This window comes from Arachis ipaensis, chromosome B03, assembly GCF_000816755.2.
Source record: "Arachis ipaensis cultivar K30076 chromosome B03, Araip1.1, whole genome shotgun sequence".
In the NCBI taxonomy this organism is placed as follows: domain Eukaryota; kingdom Viridiplantae; phylum Streptophyta; class Magnoliopsida; order Fabales; family Fabaceae; genus Arachis; species Arachis ipaensis.
In genome coordinates this window covers 34,760,909-34,774,397 of record NC_029787.2, presented here as the reverse complement: position 1 = coordinate 34,774,397, position 13,489 = coordinate 34,760,909, and the positions used below count along the sequence as shown (strand labels likewise).

Below are 13,489 nucleotides of genomic sequence, written 5' to 3'. Positions count from 1 at the left end.
TATATATATATATATATATATATCCCAAAAGTTTAAGCTGGTAGGAGAAAGCAACATTAATGGTTATATCTCTAATACACTCCCTCAAACAAGAGCCTCTTTTGGGTTTGCTTGATTTTTAAATAGGCATTATTTTCTCTTTTATTTGCCTTATGCTATATTTTCATTTTTTGGAGTTCACCAAAGATCGAACTCTAGACCTTTCGAACATAAAATTTTGATATCATATCATAAAAGTATTTAAAAGAGAGACTTAATGGGCATTATGGTGTCATTGCATACATAATTGGACAAACATTATCATCCATTCCCTATATATTATTGATATCACTGATACCAGAAGAACTTGTTTATTACCTAACTAATCTTTACCATAGTTTTCAACGCTTGAGTGTACTTTACTTGTGTCCTATTTGTTTCTGTGATGTTAGTTGAGAGCCTTATGATGATTGTTGTCAGCATGGTTCAAAATTTCTTGGCTGGAATAATCACTGGTTGTGAAATTCTAGGAATAATGATGTTAAATGATGGACTCTATAGGTCGCCAAGTGATCTTCCTAAACCAATTTGAAAATACCCTTTTATACTACATTTCAATTGACAAGTATGCATACCAAAGATTGTTCAAGAATGAGTTTGAAGGTCTAAAATTAACCAACAAAAATAATAGTGATCAAGTTGGGGAGCATATGAATAACATTAGTGGTGAAAGAAATGCTGAAAGACTTATGGAAGTAGTCGAAAAACTAGGAAGGACGCCAGTTAGAAATCGTCGAAAGAAAATCAGTTTTTGCAAGCTAAAACGAAGAGGTAAGGTTTGGTAAATTTATAACGAATTAATTGTGTTCTTGATGCTTGATAGATGGTTGGCTGTTGTTACTTGAAAATTGAGTATTTACGCAGTGTTTTAACGTATTTTTGGTGGCTGGATTATGGGACACTGGGTGCCCCTCCCTTTAAAATTCATAGGCGTTGGACGCCCTCCCTTTTTGTTCCTTAGGCACTGGGTGCCCTATTTGTTGCTTCTCTGGGCTCTAGGCACGCTGCCTTATGAATTCTTGGGTGCTGGGCGCCCCTCACCTTGAATTTCATGGACGTTGGGCACCCCACTATTGGTTTCCTTGGGCGCTGGGCACCCAACCATACACACGCTTGAAGGCGCTGAGGGCCCAACCATGCAACCCTCTTGGGTGTCGAGCATCCTGTGTTTTAAGTCCCTGGACGCTTGGCACCTGCATGTTGCGATGAATTTCGCGTTTCGAAGGTGCTTGGTGTTGGACGTGGGCGCTAAGTGCTATGCGTTGTGACTTGCGGCGTTGGTAACCATGATTGCCACTAAGTACCAAAGCACAATATGACGGAGTTTCATAAAAAACCAAGGAAAATATAATTTGATGGAAATTCAAAGATGAAAATGTAATTAATCCAAATGTTAAGGGGTTAAAATCTAGTAAACTAAAGTTTAGGGATTAGAATATAAATAACTAAAGTCTTAGGGTTAAAAATTAATATTTAAAGTTAAAAAGACGTAAGAAAGAATGAAATAAGAGATAAAAACATAAAGACAAGTAAGTAAAAATTTTTAAGAATATAACGATAATTATAGTAAAAGACATAAAAGGATAACTTAAAGGTCTAGATTCTAGGAATTTTTTCATAAAACATCTATGGAAAGGTATGAGGAGAGGATTATAATTAATCATGGCCTTAAAAGAAGACCAAGAATGTTGTAAAAGTTATTAATAAGAAATAAAAGAGACATGAGATTAATAAAAGTGGGCTTGGCCCTATGCTATATTTTCATCTTTTCGGGTTTACCAAGGATCGAACCCTAGACGTTTCGAACATAGAGTTTTGATAGCAAGTCATAAAAGTATTTGAAAAAGAGAGACTTAATGGTGTCACTCTAAACATCATTGGACAAACATTATCATCCATTCCCTACATATTATTGATATCACTGGTACCAGGAGAACTTGTTTATTACCTAACTAATCTCAAGTGATCTTCCTAAACCAATTTGAAAATACCCTTTATACTACATTTCAATTCACAAGTATACATACCAAGGATTGTTCAAGAATGAGTTTGAAGGTTTAAAATTTACCAACAAAAATAATAATGATCAAGTTGGGGAGCATATGAAAAACATTAGTGGTGAAGAAATGCGGAGAGACTTATGGGAAGTGGAAATATGTCACTCAAAGTGGGTTGATCTTTTCATATTGTTGGGATGAGTGGTTTCATGATAATATACACATCATAATTTATAAGTCGTTTTTTTTTTTTTATCGAAAAACTAGGAAGGACGCCAGTTAAATCGTCGAGAGGAAATCAGTTTTCGCAAGCTAAAACGAAGAGGTAAGGTTTGGTAAATTTATTACGAATTAATTGTGTTCTCGATTCTTGTAGATGGTTGGCCATTGTTACTTGAACATTCGGTGTTTACGTAGCATTTTAACGTGTTTTTTGTGGCTGGATTCTGGGGCATTACGCGGTTGGGCGTCCCTTCCTTTAAAATTCATGGGCACTGGGCGCCCTCCCTTTTTGTTCCTTAGGCATTGGGTGCCTTATTTGTTGTTTCTCTGGGCATTGGACACCCTGTCTTATGAATTCCTAGGTGCTGGGTGCTCCTCATCTTGAATTTAATGGGCGTTGGGCTCCTTACTATTGGTTTTCTTGGGCATTGGGCGCCCAACCATACACACGCTCGAAGGCGCTGGGGCCCAACCATGCAACCCTCGTGTGCGCCGGGCACCCTGTGTTTTAAGTCCCTGGACGCTGGACACCTGCATGTTGCAATGAATTTCGTGCTTCAAAGGCGCTGGGCATTGGACGTGGGCACTAAGCGCCATGCGTTGTGACTTGCGGTGTTCGGTAACCACGATTGGCGTTAAGTACCAAAGCACAATATAATGGAGTTTCATAAACAATCCAGGAAAATATAATTTGATGGAAATTCAAAGATAAAAATGTAATTAATCCAAAGGTTAAGGGAATGAAATCTAATAAACTAAAGTTTAAGGATTAGAATATAAATAACTAAAGTCTTAGGGTTAAAAATTAATATTTAAAGTTAAAAGGACGTAAGGAAGAATGAAATAAGATATGAAAATATAAAAAGCAAGTAACGTAAAAATTTTCAAGAATATAACGGTAATTATAATAAAAGGCATAGAAAGATAACTTAAAGGTCTAAATTATAGGGATTTCTTCATAAAACATCTATGGAAAGGTACGAGGAGAGGATTATAATTAATCATGGCATTAAAAGAAGGTCAAGAATGTTGTAAAAGTTATTAATAAGAAAGAAAAGAGACATGAGATTAATAAAAGTGGGCTTGGCCCTAAAAGATTGAGAAAAGCGAAATATGTAAGCTAAACATTGTTTGTAGAAACTAAAGATTGTTGATTGGGCCTCTGGGCCAGAGAATGTTTGTTGGTTTGGGCTGTTGGGCCGGATATAAAAGACGGAAAAGTGAATTGATTTGCTTTCTAGACATACTCAGCCAGAGTGTTGCTCATGTAAGGTAAGGTTGCTTATAGAGATATGACGTGCGTATTCAGCCAGAGTGTTGTTCCTATAAGGCAAGGTTGCTTATAGAGGTATTGATATAATGTGCTTGATTTTGTTTAGCTCTGAAAATGCCATATCTGGCCAGGTGTGCCAGGTTATGTCGGGAGTGGGTAAGAACCGACGTATGAGCTCATGACCTGCACTAGGACTAGACATGCATCATACTAGTTTACGCATCCTTTTTTGTTATGCATACTTTATAAATGTATCTGTGCTTTTTGTATTATTTTTTTATGTAGTGCTTCCAGTATTCTCAATTTGCTTATTATTTTTCATATTCTCTATTTATATGCTGCTTGTCTGGTAAACAACGAAATTTAATGAACTCAACTAAGAACCTCGACCTTACTAAGAACTCCCAAGTTCTTACCCCCTATTCTCCCTTTTGGATGAAGCGCCGACGGTCCAATGATGACATATGATCGTGCGAAGGAGTAGTAGACGATATTTTGCCTTGTGATGACGTTCAGGGTGGTTCAACTTGGCTTGAGTTTTGAAGACTTAGAGTATCCTTCCCTCGCTTTTGTAGTTTAGAAGGATTAGGCGAATATAAAGTCTAGGCTATCCCGGGTGTCAGTTTAGGAATTTCTTGGATAGGTTAAGGCCTGGGAGGTCATATGTATATATATATGTATATAGTTATTGCCTAGCTACTTCTAGAGGTGGATGACTGAGTATTGTTAACTACTTTGAGATGTACATATGTGTGGTTGTCTATATCCGCTTTATCAGTTATTATTTGTGATTTTAATTATATATGTCTCTCTGTTTATTGAACCAAATTTTTTCAAAAAAATTTACCCCACAACATAACTACGTTTTAACAACGAATCAGACTTATGTAGTAAATACTAGTTAAAGATAAGGAAAGTAAGTTAGTAATACTTAACTTCTAATGTGATCATGACATGATAAAAGTTAGGTCGTTACAATCAGAATTATCAAAATTTCCAACCAAGTATTGCCAACAAGTGTGTTATTATTACATAAAGATTTTTTTTCAAGTAATTTTTTTTAAATATCTTTTAGAAAAATAAAATAATTTTATATTTAGATGTTTTATCTAAAAATATGTTTTTAACTCTCTTTATATATGAGGATCTATCTTCTCACAAATCACATGTTTTAGTTTCTCAAATGAGAGTCTGAATGAAATAACAATATCCAATAGATTTTCACATACAAATTTCACTCTTTCATATGTTTATAACAAAATCTGACCATAATAATATACTTTTAACAAAACTCTATCATCTATCTTATTTTTTTAACTCACATTGAAAATATTCAAGCTCATTGTAATTTTTTAAAGTAAAGGAAGAGAGTATGATGAGAGGAGAAAACTCTGAAGAGATAAGGGGCGACGAAAAGAAGAAGAAGAAGAATGGAGTTCTGTCAACTGGGTTAGAGTGGATGTATATATAAAATTACAAATCGGACGGTCTGATTTGTATTTAAGTATTTAAAATTTTTTTAATTATACAAATCGACAGTTCAATTTGGTGCATGTCGAAATAAAAAAAATTAAAATACTAAAATCAGATAGACTTACCAATTACCGTCCTTCAAAATTTTAGAATTTCTTTTCTCCAAACAAATTAGATCGTCCGATTTATTTCAATCTTCAGCAACAAAAAAATCGAGTAATTCAATTTTTACTCTATAAATTAAAAAAAAAAAGTAATCGTCACATCAATATATAACATACTCCATATCCATATCCAAACATAACACATATATAACATTCATATAAAAAAATGAGCCATAAAATACAATATATTTTTAGTAGTAAAAGAAAATAAGTAGAAGAGTTATCAGAAGATATTAAAGATATTGAAATTAATATTACTTCATACATAACCCAATAATGGTGAAGAAAAATGAGGGAATTAGAGATCATAGCTACATATGAATTATCATAATCAACCCAATTCTCAAGTTCTCTCTTTTAAGATATGTTGAATTTTCACTACAGAACAATTTTTTATTAATGATTTTGTATTAGATAGAATAGAATACTACCACTACCAAGTATATTAATGATTTATCTCAAGTTTTTAGTTAATTTTTTTTTTATATATGCTGTTTCAGGTCCCTTTTTTTGAAATTTCAAATTATCTAGTATAATTTTACTATCCATTGTACGTAAAATATTCATAATTAAAATAATAAGCACCATCGTATAAGTAATAATTTATAAAATTATTTTGTATATGCTATAATTGCCAACATTAATATCTTTCGCCATGGTTTAATTTTGACAATGACTCCTAACATGCAATTATTTTTAGTGAAATTTATATTTATCATATCTTCACTTCCGTTAATATATTGTGTATTTTATAAAATTTGTTTGGATATTATTTTTGAAAAAAATCTTTTTTAAATAATATTTTTTAAAAAAAAATTTTATAAAAATAAAAATAATTTTATATTTAGATATTTTATGTAAAATTTTTTTTATATTTATCAATTATATTTAAATAAAATAAAATAAAAATATTTTTTTATTTATTTATTATATAAAAAATATCTTTTCTTAAAGATAAAATATCTTTTAAAAAAGATATAAATAAAAAAAATGTTTGTTTTCATTTTTTAATATTTTTATTTTTACTATTAAAATTTTATTAAACACAATAATTTTTTTATTTTTTAATAATTTAATAGAACCAAACAAACACTTATAAAGTACCAATGGCCAATTTAAAAAAAAAAATATTTTAACATCTTAGAAAATCAACTTGAAGAAAATGTCTTCTGGATGCAATATATTTATTGTTGCACATTTGTTATTTGTTAATTTATGTTTGGACCATTGTTCTGAAAATTGAACCGAATAATCGGTTTGAACGGATTAATCAAAAACCTGTCATTTATTCGATTCGGTTGATATGTAAAAAATGGGCTTAGAAATCAGTTAAACCGGAAGTTAATTAGTGAACCGTGAGAACCGTCGGTTTTTTTTCGGTTTAGTGGTATATATGCTAAAAAAAAATCAAACGTTCAGAACCCCTCAGGCCCTACACCGGGTTATGTCGTTGCTTATTCATGAAAATATTTACAGACTCCATATTTATACTAACAGGTCTCGACTCACAAGAGTCACTCTAGTTTGGAACCTGTTCTAACTTATTTATATAGGTATTTACAAAATCACCTAACCCTCTAAAAGTCTATGCAGAGCGAGGGCAAAGACTACTACTACTGTTACTATTATAACTATTGTTCTGAAAACTGAACCGGATTGGCCGGTTTGATCGGATTAACCGGGAACCAATCATTTGTCCGGTTCGATTGCTGTGAAGAACCATCTTGCAAAAAACTGGCTTAAAAACTGGTCAAACCGACAGTTAACCGGTGAACCGCCATAACTGTTCGGTTTTTCCTGGTTCAGTGATAGACTGGCTTAAAAATCGATCATTTGGGTTTTCTCTCACTGGGCAAACCCAAACCATAATAGCGGTAGGAACCCAGCCCCATCCCATCACCGAGCTCTTCTCTTCTGATAAACAGTGTTGTCGCTACCGGCAGAGACAGACTTGGGTGCCGTCTTCGCTCGTGGAAGGTCTGCTCGCTTCTCGATCCTCTTCTCCTCGACGTCGAGTGCTTGTTCGGAACTGTTGGCAACGCCGCCGCGAAGGGCTTCTCCCTCGTCGTCTCTGCTCGATTTGTTGGTGCCCATCTCTCTCTTCGAGTTCTCCCTCTATCCGAGGCTCCGAGCTCTCTCTGTCTCTCTCTCACTGCGACGTCTCTCTCTGATCGGCTGTGGATTATTCGCCGCGCCGTCACCTTCCTTCCTCCCTCGCCGCCGGTAAGCACTACTGCCTCAATTTATTTTTGGTTATTTTCTTAATTTTATTTATTCTGATTTTTGAGTTGTTGGCCGTTGATTTTTCTGATTCTGCGCTGTTGGTGAACATTGTTAATGCTAGAATTTTTTCTGATTCTGAGTTGTTTATGTTAATTCTGAAGTGTTGATGGTGGTATGGTAAAATTGTTTTTCATCATTTCTCATCTTTCAGTAGCACAAATTACATTTTCTTTTTGTACATTTTTTGTTCAAATTTATACACTTCTTTGAACTTTGAAGTATGCTGAAAAGGGTGTTTCAAATTTTTTTGCATTGAAAATTCCAAGCAAGTCCCTTTATTCTGGGTTTGTCAAAGTTTCTGGTTTATATCATTTATGATTATGAATATTTAGTTTATTTGTTATTATTCTTTGTTTTAGTACTGATTTTCCCAATTGATATGGTTGGAAAATTTGTAGGAGAATGAGAAGGAGAACATCAGAACATCACAAGCAATACTATTCAACAATATGATATATTGATATTGCTATTGTTTTTTTGGTGACTTTATGATATTGCTATTGTAGAACGTTATAATTCTTATTGTTATTCTATTGTTATTTTTTTGTTTTTATAATTTTTATGAAATTAGAATAATTGTTTGTGGTTGAACATTATTTTTTTGGTCATTTAAGTGCATTTTGATTTTGATGAGTAATAAAGATTGATGCTTGAAGTTGTTTGTGGATTTTTAATTTATTATGTGAAATTATAAAATTTTAAATTTTATTAGTTTAAAAATTATTGATTTTAAATATTTAAAATTATATATTAAATTTTTAATAATTTTATTTTATATTTAATTACACTGATTGAATCTCGGTTGAACCTTTGAACTATTGAACCAGTCATTCTACCGGTTTAGTAACCGGTTCGGTTCTCGCAACTTTGGTTTGGACGTTGTTCATAGTTTTGTGAATTTTAAAATTTAATTTTGCATACTGGATTTTAAAGGTTTCCAAACATAACTACATAAGAATTCCTCTGAGAAATGAATCCTATTCAGTTCTATTCAATATTCCATAAAAGAGAAACAAAGAAAGAAAACAAAAGTGGAGATTAAGTAAATTAATGAAGAATAGAGGTGTATTTCTCTTGCAGGGATCAACCACTGTCTTGTAACCAGGATTATTATTATTTGCTTCAATTTTCGTAACCCACCAATTTTCTTATTTGCTTGTTCGTATTCTCTCTTTTTCTCCTCCCTTTCAAGCTCTATGCCACCTCATCAATAATAAAACCATTCAATAGATCAGATCTTTTCTTGAGTCGATTTACTCAATTGTTACTTGTACGATTTACATCTTGCTATGTTTTTGTTACAGTTGGCGTAAGAAAAGGTGAAGAATAGTGAATTCTAACGTGTGAAGATGGTAAGGGATCTTCAATTCTGATTCTTGAATGAGTTTTTTTTTTCCGTTATTTTAATTTTAATTTTATCTACTGAGTGCAAATGCTTTGGTTTTTCACATCCATTTTACACATTTGTTTTCAGTCCGCGCTATTCAATTTCCATTCGTTCCTTACTGTGATACTACTTGGAATATGTGCCTGCACTTACTTCAAGATGCAGTTTCCAGCAGTCCTTGAACAAAGAACTGGGTATGTATTTGTATCTATATACACACGTTTTACCTTTCATTGTTGCTTCTTGTTGATCCAGGATTTAGTAAAATGTGATAGTGATGGGTAATAGATAATAGACATATAATAGATTGCACTATTGTAGTGTTTATGGAGATGTTGAACTGTTGATTATCCATCATAGCTTCATCTAAGTGCACATGCTTTCGTTATGAATGTTGCTTTTTGGTGTGTTGTTGTGAGGATATAGTATTTACTTTAGGGTTAGGATATTAATCTATGTTTCTTGGAGCAATTCAATTTGCCCACATGTTAGATGTAGATGACTAGCTTTTACTTAGTAAAATGGCATATGTGATACTCTCTTGATTTTCAGATGGAGGAGAATGGAGAAATAGAGAAGCTTTAGTTCAGCCATGAAATTTTCTATCCCATTTTTAGCCTTCAACCCAAAACACCCATTTTCTAAACCTTTATCAGTTTTACCTTGTTTGGGAGCTTATCTAAACATCTAAACATGGAAAACAATTGGGGATAATATAGTTCCTTGTCCTCAATGTGCTCCCTAGTCTTCCTAATGTTATTTTTATTGAACATTTTAGAGTTCTTTTAATCAACATAGTTATTAATCTTGAATACTAAAACAGAGCAGCTGAACCCTAATATGCTGCAATAGGATACAGGAGAGTGAGATTGTTATCACATTGAAGAGTAAGGCACAAGATGCAAACATTTATAAATAACACACAATCATCATCAATCTGATGCAAATTTAACAAGTCGCTACAACAGAAGTCCTGTAGCATAAGTGAGTAAACAAATTACAGAACCAAAACATAGTTATGTTTAGGTCTCTAGGACTTAAAGTAACTTATGTTTTAAAAACCTAAACATGGTCATTGGGTTGGAATAATTGTCTTCAATATACTACACGTAACTTTTTCATGTTAATTTCACCACTAATAGACTTGTTGATCTCTTCCTTCACTTACATTTCTACATCGTTGGCTTATTCCTCCTTTACATATTATATAGGTTCCTGTCCCTATGATCTAGAAGGACTTGAACTAGTTTTCTTCTTCACTTTTGCTTGTTGCCTCACGTTTTTTATAGGTGAACCAGTCCCAACTACATCAACCCAAAGTCAAAGTATCATTGTGAAAAATCAACACATCTCTAGCACATTCTCCATCTCCATGGGATTGGATCCTCTCATGTTAAATTTTAGAATGATCTTATTTGCTTTTTCATCATTATTTCTTTCAGAAAAAACACCCAATTTGGTCCTCAAGGAATTCTAAATCGGACGCTTTGGTCCCCAATATTTATTCACTATAAGTCCTCAAGAATTACTCCCGCCAGACAAATTTGTCCTTTCGTCATTTTGAAGGGGGACTAGGGATCTATTTGTCCAACACACATTGAAAATTTGATTGAAAGTGACCGAGGGACTAATCTGTCCGACGAGAGTAACTCTTAAGGATTTATGGTGAATAAAAATTTGTTGGGGACCAAAGTGTCTGATCCGAAAATTTGATGACCAATTTGGCTATTTACTCTTTCTTTTGTGTCATTCTTGTCTGGGTCCCATTTTTAAAATCAATGGTGAGAAATCTCACATGATAATGACTTGTGAACATCTAACGTTTGGACGATCTGTTCCCTTATCTTGACTCATTTATCCTATCAAACAATCTTTGCTGTGTTAAACGTTATTTTGATATACTTAACTAAATCCGAGTCTTATAAATTTGGTCGCCAAATCTTTTTAGAGGGCGAATTTGACCTAAAAAGCCTTTGAAGAAACAGAGGCAAAATCGGGAAGGGTAAAAAAAAAAAGAAACCATCAATCCATAGGAAACAAGGGTCTTGGATTTTTAGTCTGCATAGCGCAGTAGTGGCTACTATATGGTGTGACTCTTGGTTGTGATTGAAACATGTGATGATACACCTTTAGCATCACAACATCCCCATGGATGGTGCGCGCATGACGGCACCATTATTTTCTGTTATTGAGTAGAGTCCCTAATTTTGACGATATTAAACATTGAATCAAGGGGAAGCAATTCACTGTTTATGCTTCCATTGTTTGCGGTTACCCTTACTCTGTCTACAAATGTTTGATAATATTCACATGTGAATTTACATGTTCGCCTCGGTCAATCACAATTCTTTTAGAATCCTTCACCTAGTTATATTATGTTTTTATTCTTTTGAATCATTGGATATATCTTTTGGATTTTGCAAATGTGTTTGCTTTCTTCATAGCATATGTTTAGAACTTGCTGAACAAGTGACATTAATGACAAGTTCTTTTGCAACAGATTTCGTGGGTTCTTTTGGAAGGCGGCAAGAATAGGTAACAGTCTCCTATTTGATTTACTACTGTGTGAAGTTTCATTTTAATTTTTCATATGCCCTTTCAAATATCTAGTTGTTTTCTTTGTTTATGCTATGGAAATAACTGGAGCAGAAAGAAGGGTAGGGAAGAAGCCATATCTGCATTTGGTTTACCATGGATTTTTATCATTTTACTTTTCCCTTTGGTTCTGTAAATTTTTTTCTTTTTTTTTCTTGGCTTTGCTCCATGTGCTTGATGCTCTAAAGATTTCTCCATTTGTCAATTTATCATGTACTGCAATATTTTAAATTAGTCAGTTTATAAACCCTAGTCCAATCCTGACTTATCAAACCATAGTTAGTTGTTCTGCACCTGCTTACCTTTAAACAAGAAGGATATGGACTCTTAGTGAGTGTTTATGACTTACCTTTCTTGGTTGAAAATCTAGGGATATAATAATTCATTATGATTTTATGATGGATGCCAATAGAGAAGGTTTGGATTTTAGTTGTAATCTCATTTTATTTCTGTGCCAATATTCATCTTTTACAACCTCAACCACTTCTATAGATATTTATGTATCTTTTCTATAAATCCTAGTTATTTTGGAGCATTCCTCCTTCAAAATGCATTTTAATGTCCTGTGATCTTCACAAGGCTAAATTATGGTAGAATCCTCGAGTCCTAGCTTTACCATTGTGGGGATGTATTGAGGAATATATTTTTATGTTAGATATTTATTTTGCCCAGAAAGCTCTAAAATGAAATGCTACAAAGTAAGTGAGCATAAAAATATATTTGATTGGATGATAATCAGTGATTTTATCTTCTTGAGTTGTTGCTAAAACAGGGGAACGATTAAGCCCGTGGGTATCCGTAGGTTGCTTTATGATGGGTGTTTCAATAATCTTCTTCTGAGCTACATTATACCTCTAATCAGTGGTAGGTTTTCTCTTTTAAACATACAAATATCGGTGGTCACGAAATTGATATTCTTGCTTAATGTGTAATTTTATTCCCCATCAAAGTTTTTAAGAGTTCCCTAAACCATATAGTGACTTGTAAGGCTGTGTTGTTTTCTGTATAATAATGTTCATAATTCGACTGCTGTAATCTTTTTGTAACTCTGATTGGCGTATTCCCTGACATGTTAATTGTTCAATGTTTAACCTGTTAAAGAAATTGAATCTTAATCTGATGGATGCTGACTTCGTGATCATTGATATTTTACCATTATCTTTGTATTTCTCTATATATAGCTTCTCAAGAACACTCTTATGTGTTGTAGACTTTTGCTTTCTGTTTTAGTGAAATTATAGATTTGTAGTCTTTTGCTAAAATTACATGTTTTGATTTTTTCCTTCTCCCATGACTTCACACCCTCCTTTCATATAAATATTATTGATCATGTTAGCATTTATGAAAATGTGTGTGTGTGGATTATGGGGTTGATGTTGAGGAGAGAAGCAGACACAATAGCATAATTTAGTTTATTATATAGAATCTAGCATAAATATTATGCATCGGTTCTTTATTAAGTTGAATAGGAGAGAAAGCTATAAAGCTGTTTCAGAACATTAAAGTAACATTCTTAATAACCGGACATGTTAAGGTTTTATCCTCTCATTCAATTAAGAAATTAACCGAAGCAAATGTTACTCCAAAGGGAAGTTTTTTCTAATAAATAATGATAACGGAATTAGCATTAAACAATGTTAATGTAGTGAAACAATGAACCAAGTGCATTATACTATTGTGAAACAAGAAGAGTGTTATTGATATTCACCAAAAGCATATGTTCAGGAATAATCAATGAATCAATGAATTCAACACTAGTCACTGATATCATTATTACATCTTATACTTAAATAAATCTTTTAAAAAAAATTGATAGATTTGTTGTTTCTGGTAATATGGCGAATACGTTAACAATTTTCAAGTTTTGTCTCACAATATTAATCAAACAGAAAAAGGAACATACATTTTTTTATCGGTGTTTCATTATCCCAATTTTAGTAATGACGTAAACGAAAAAAATTTAAAAAATAAAAAGAAAACATGCAATTCACCAAAGAAAAATAAAATGCTGAACTTTTAAAAAAAAATATTGGAAAATGAAGATAACAAAAAACTA

At 32.8% G+C, this 13,489-nt stretch overlaps 1 protein-coding gene across 1 annotated transcript; it reads left to right on the top strand.

The window, feature by feature from the left end:
- On the top strand, nucleotides 6,990–12,574 carry LOC107630275 (protein kish). Its single transcript, XM_016333375.2, has 5 exons — nucleotides 6,990–7,391; nucleotides 8,756–8,803; nucleotides 8,926–9,032; nucleotides 11,339–11,373; nucleotides 12,206–12,574. The coding sequence occupies exons 2-5, from the start codon at nucleotides 8,801–8,803 to the stop codon at nucleotides 12,271–12,273; spliced, it is 213 nt and encodes a 70-aa protein (XP_016188861.1). The 5' UTR covers nucleotides 6,990–7,391; nucleotides 8,756–8,800; the 3' UTR covers nucleotides 12,274–12,574.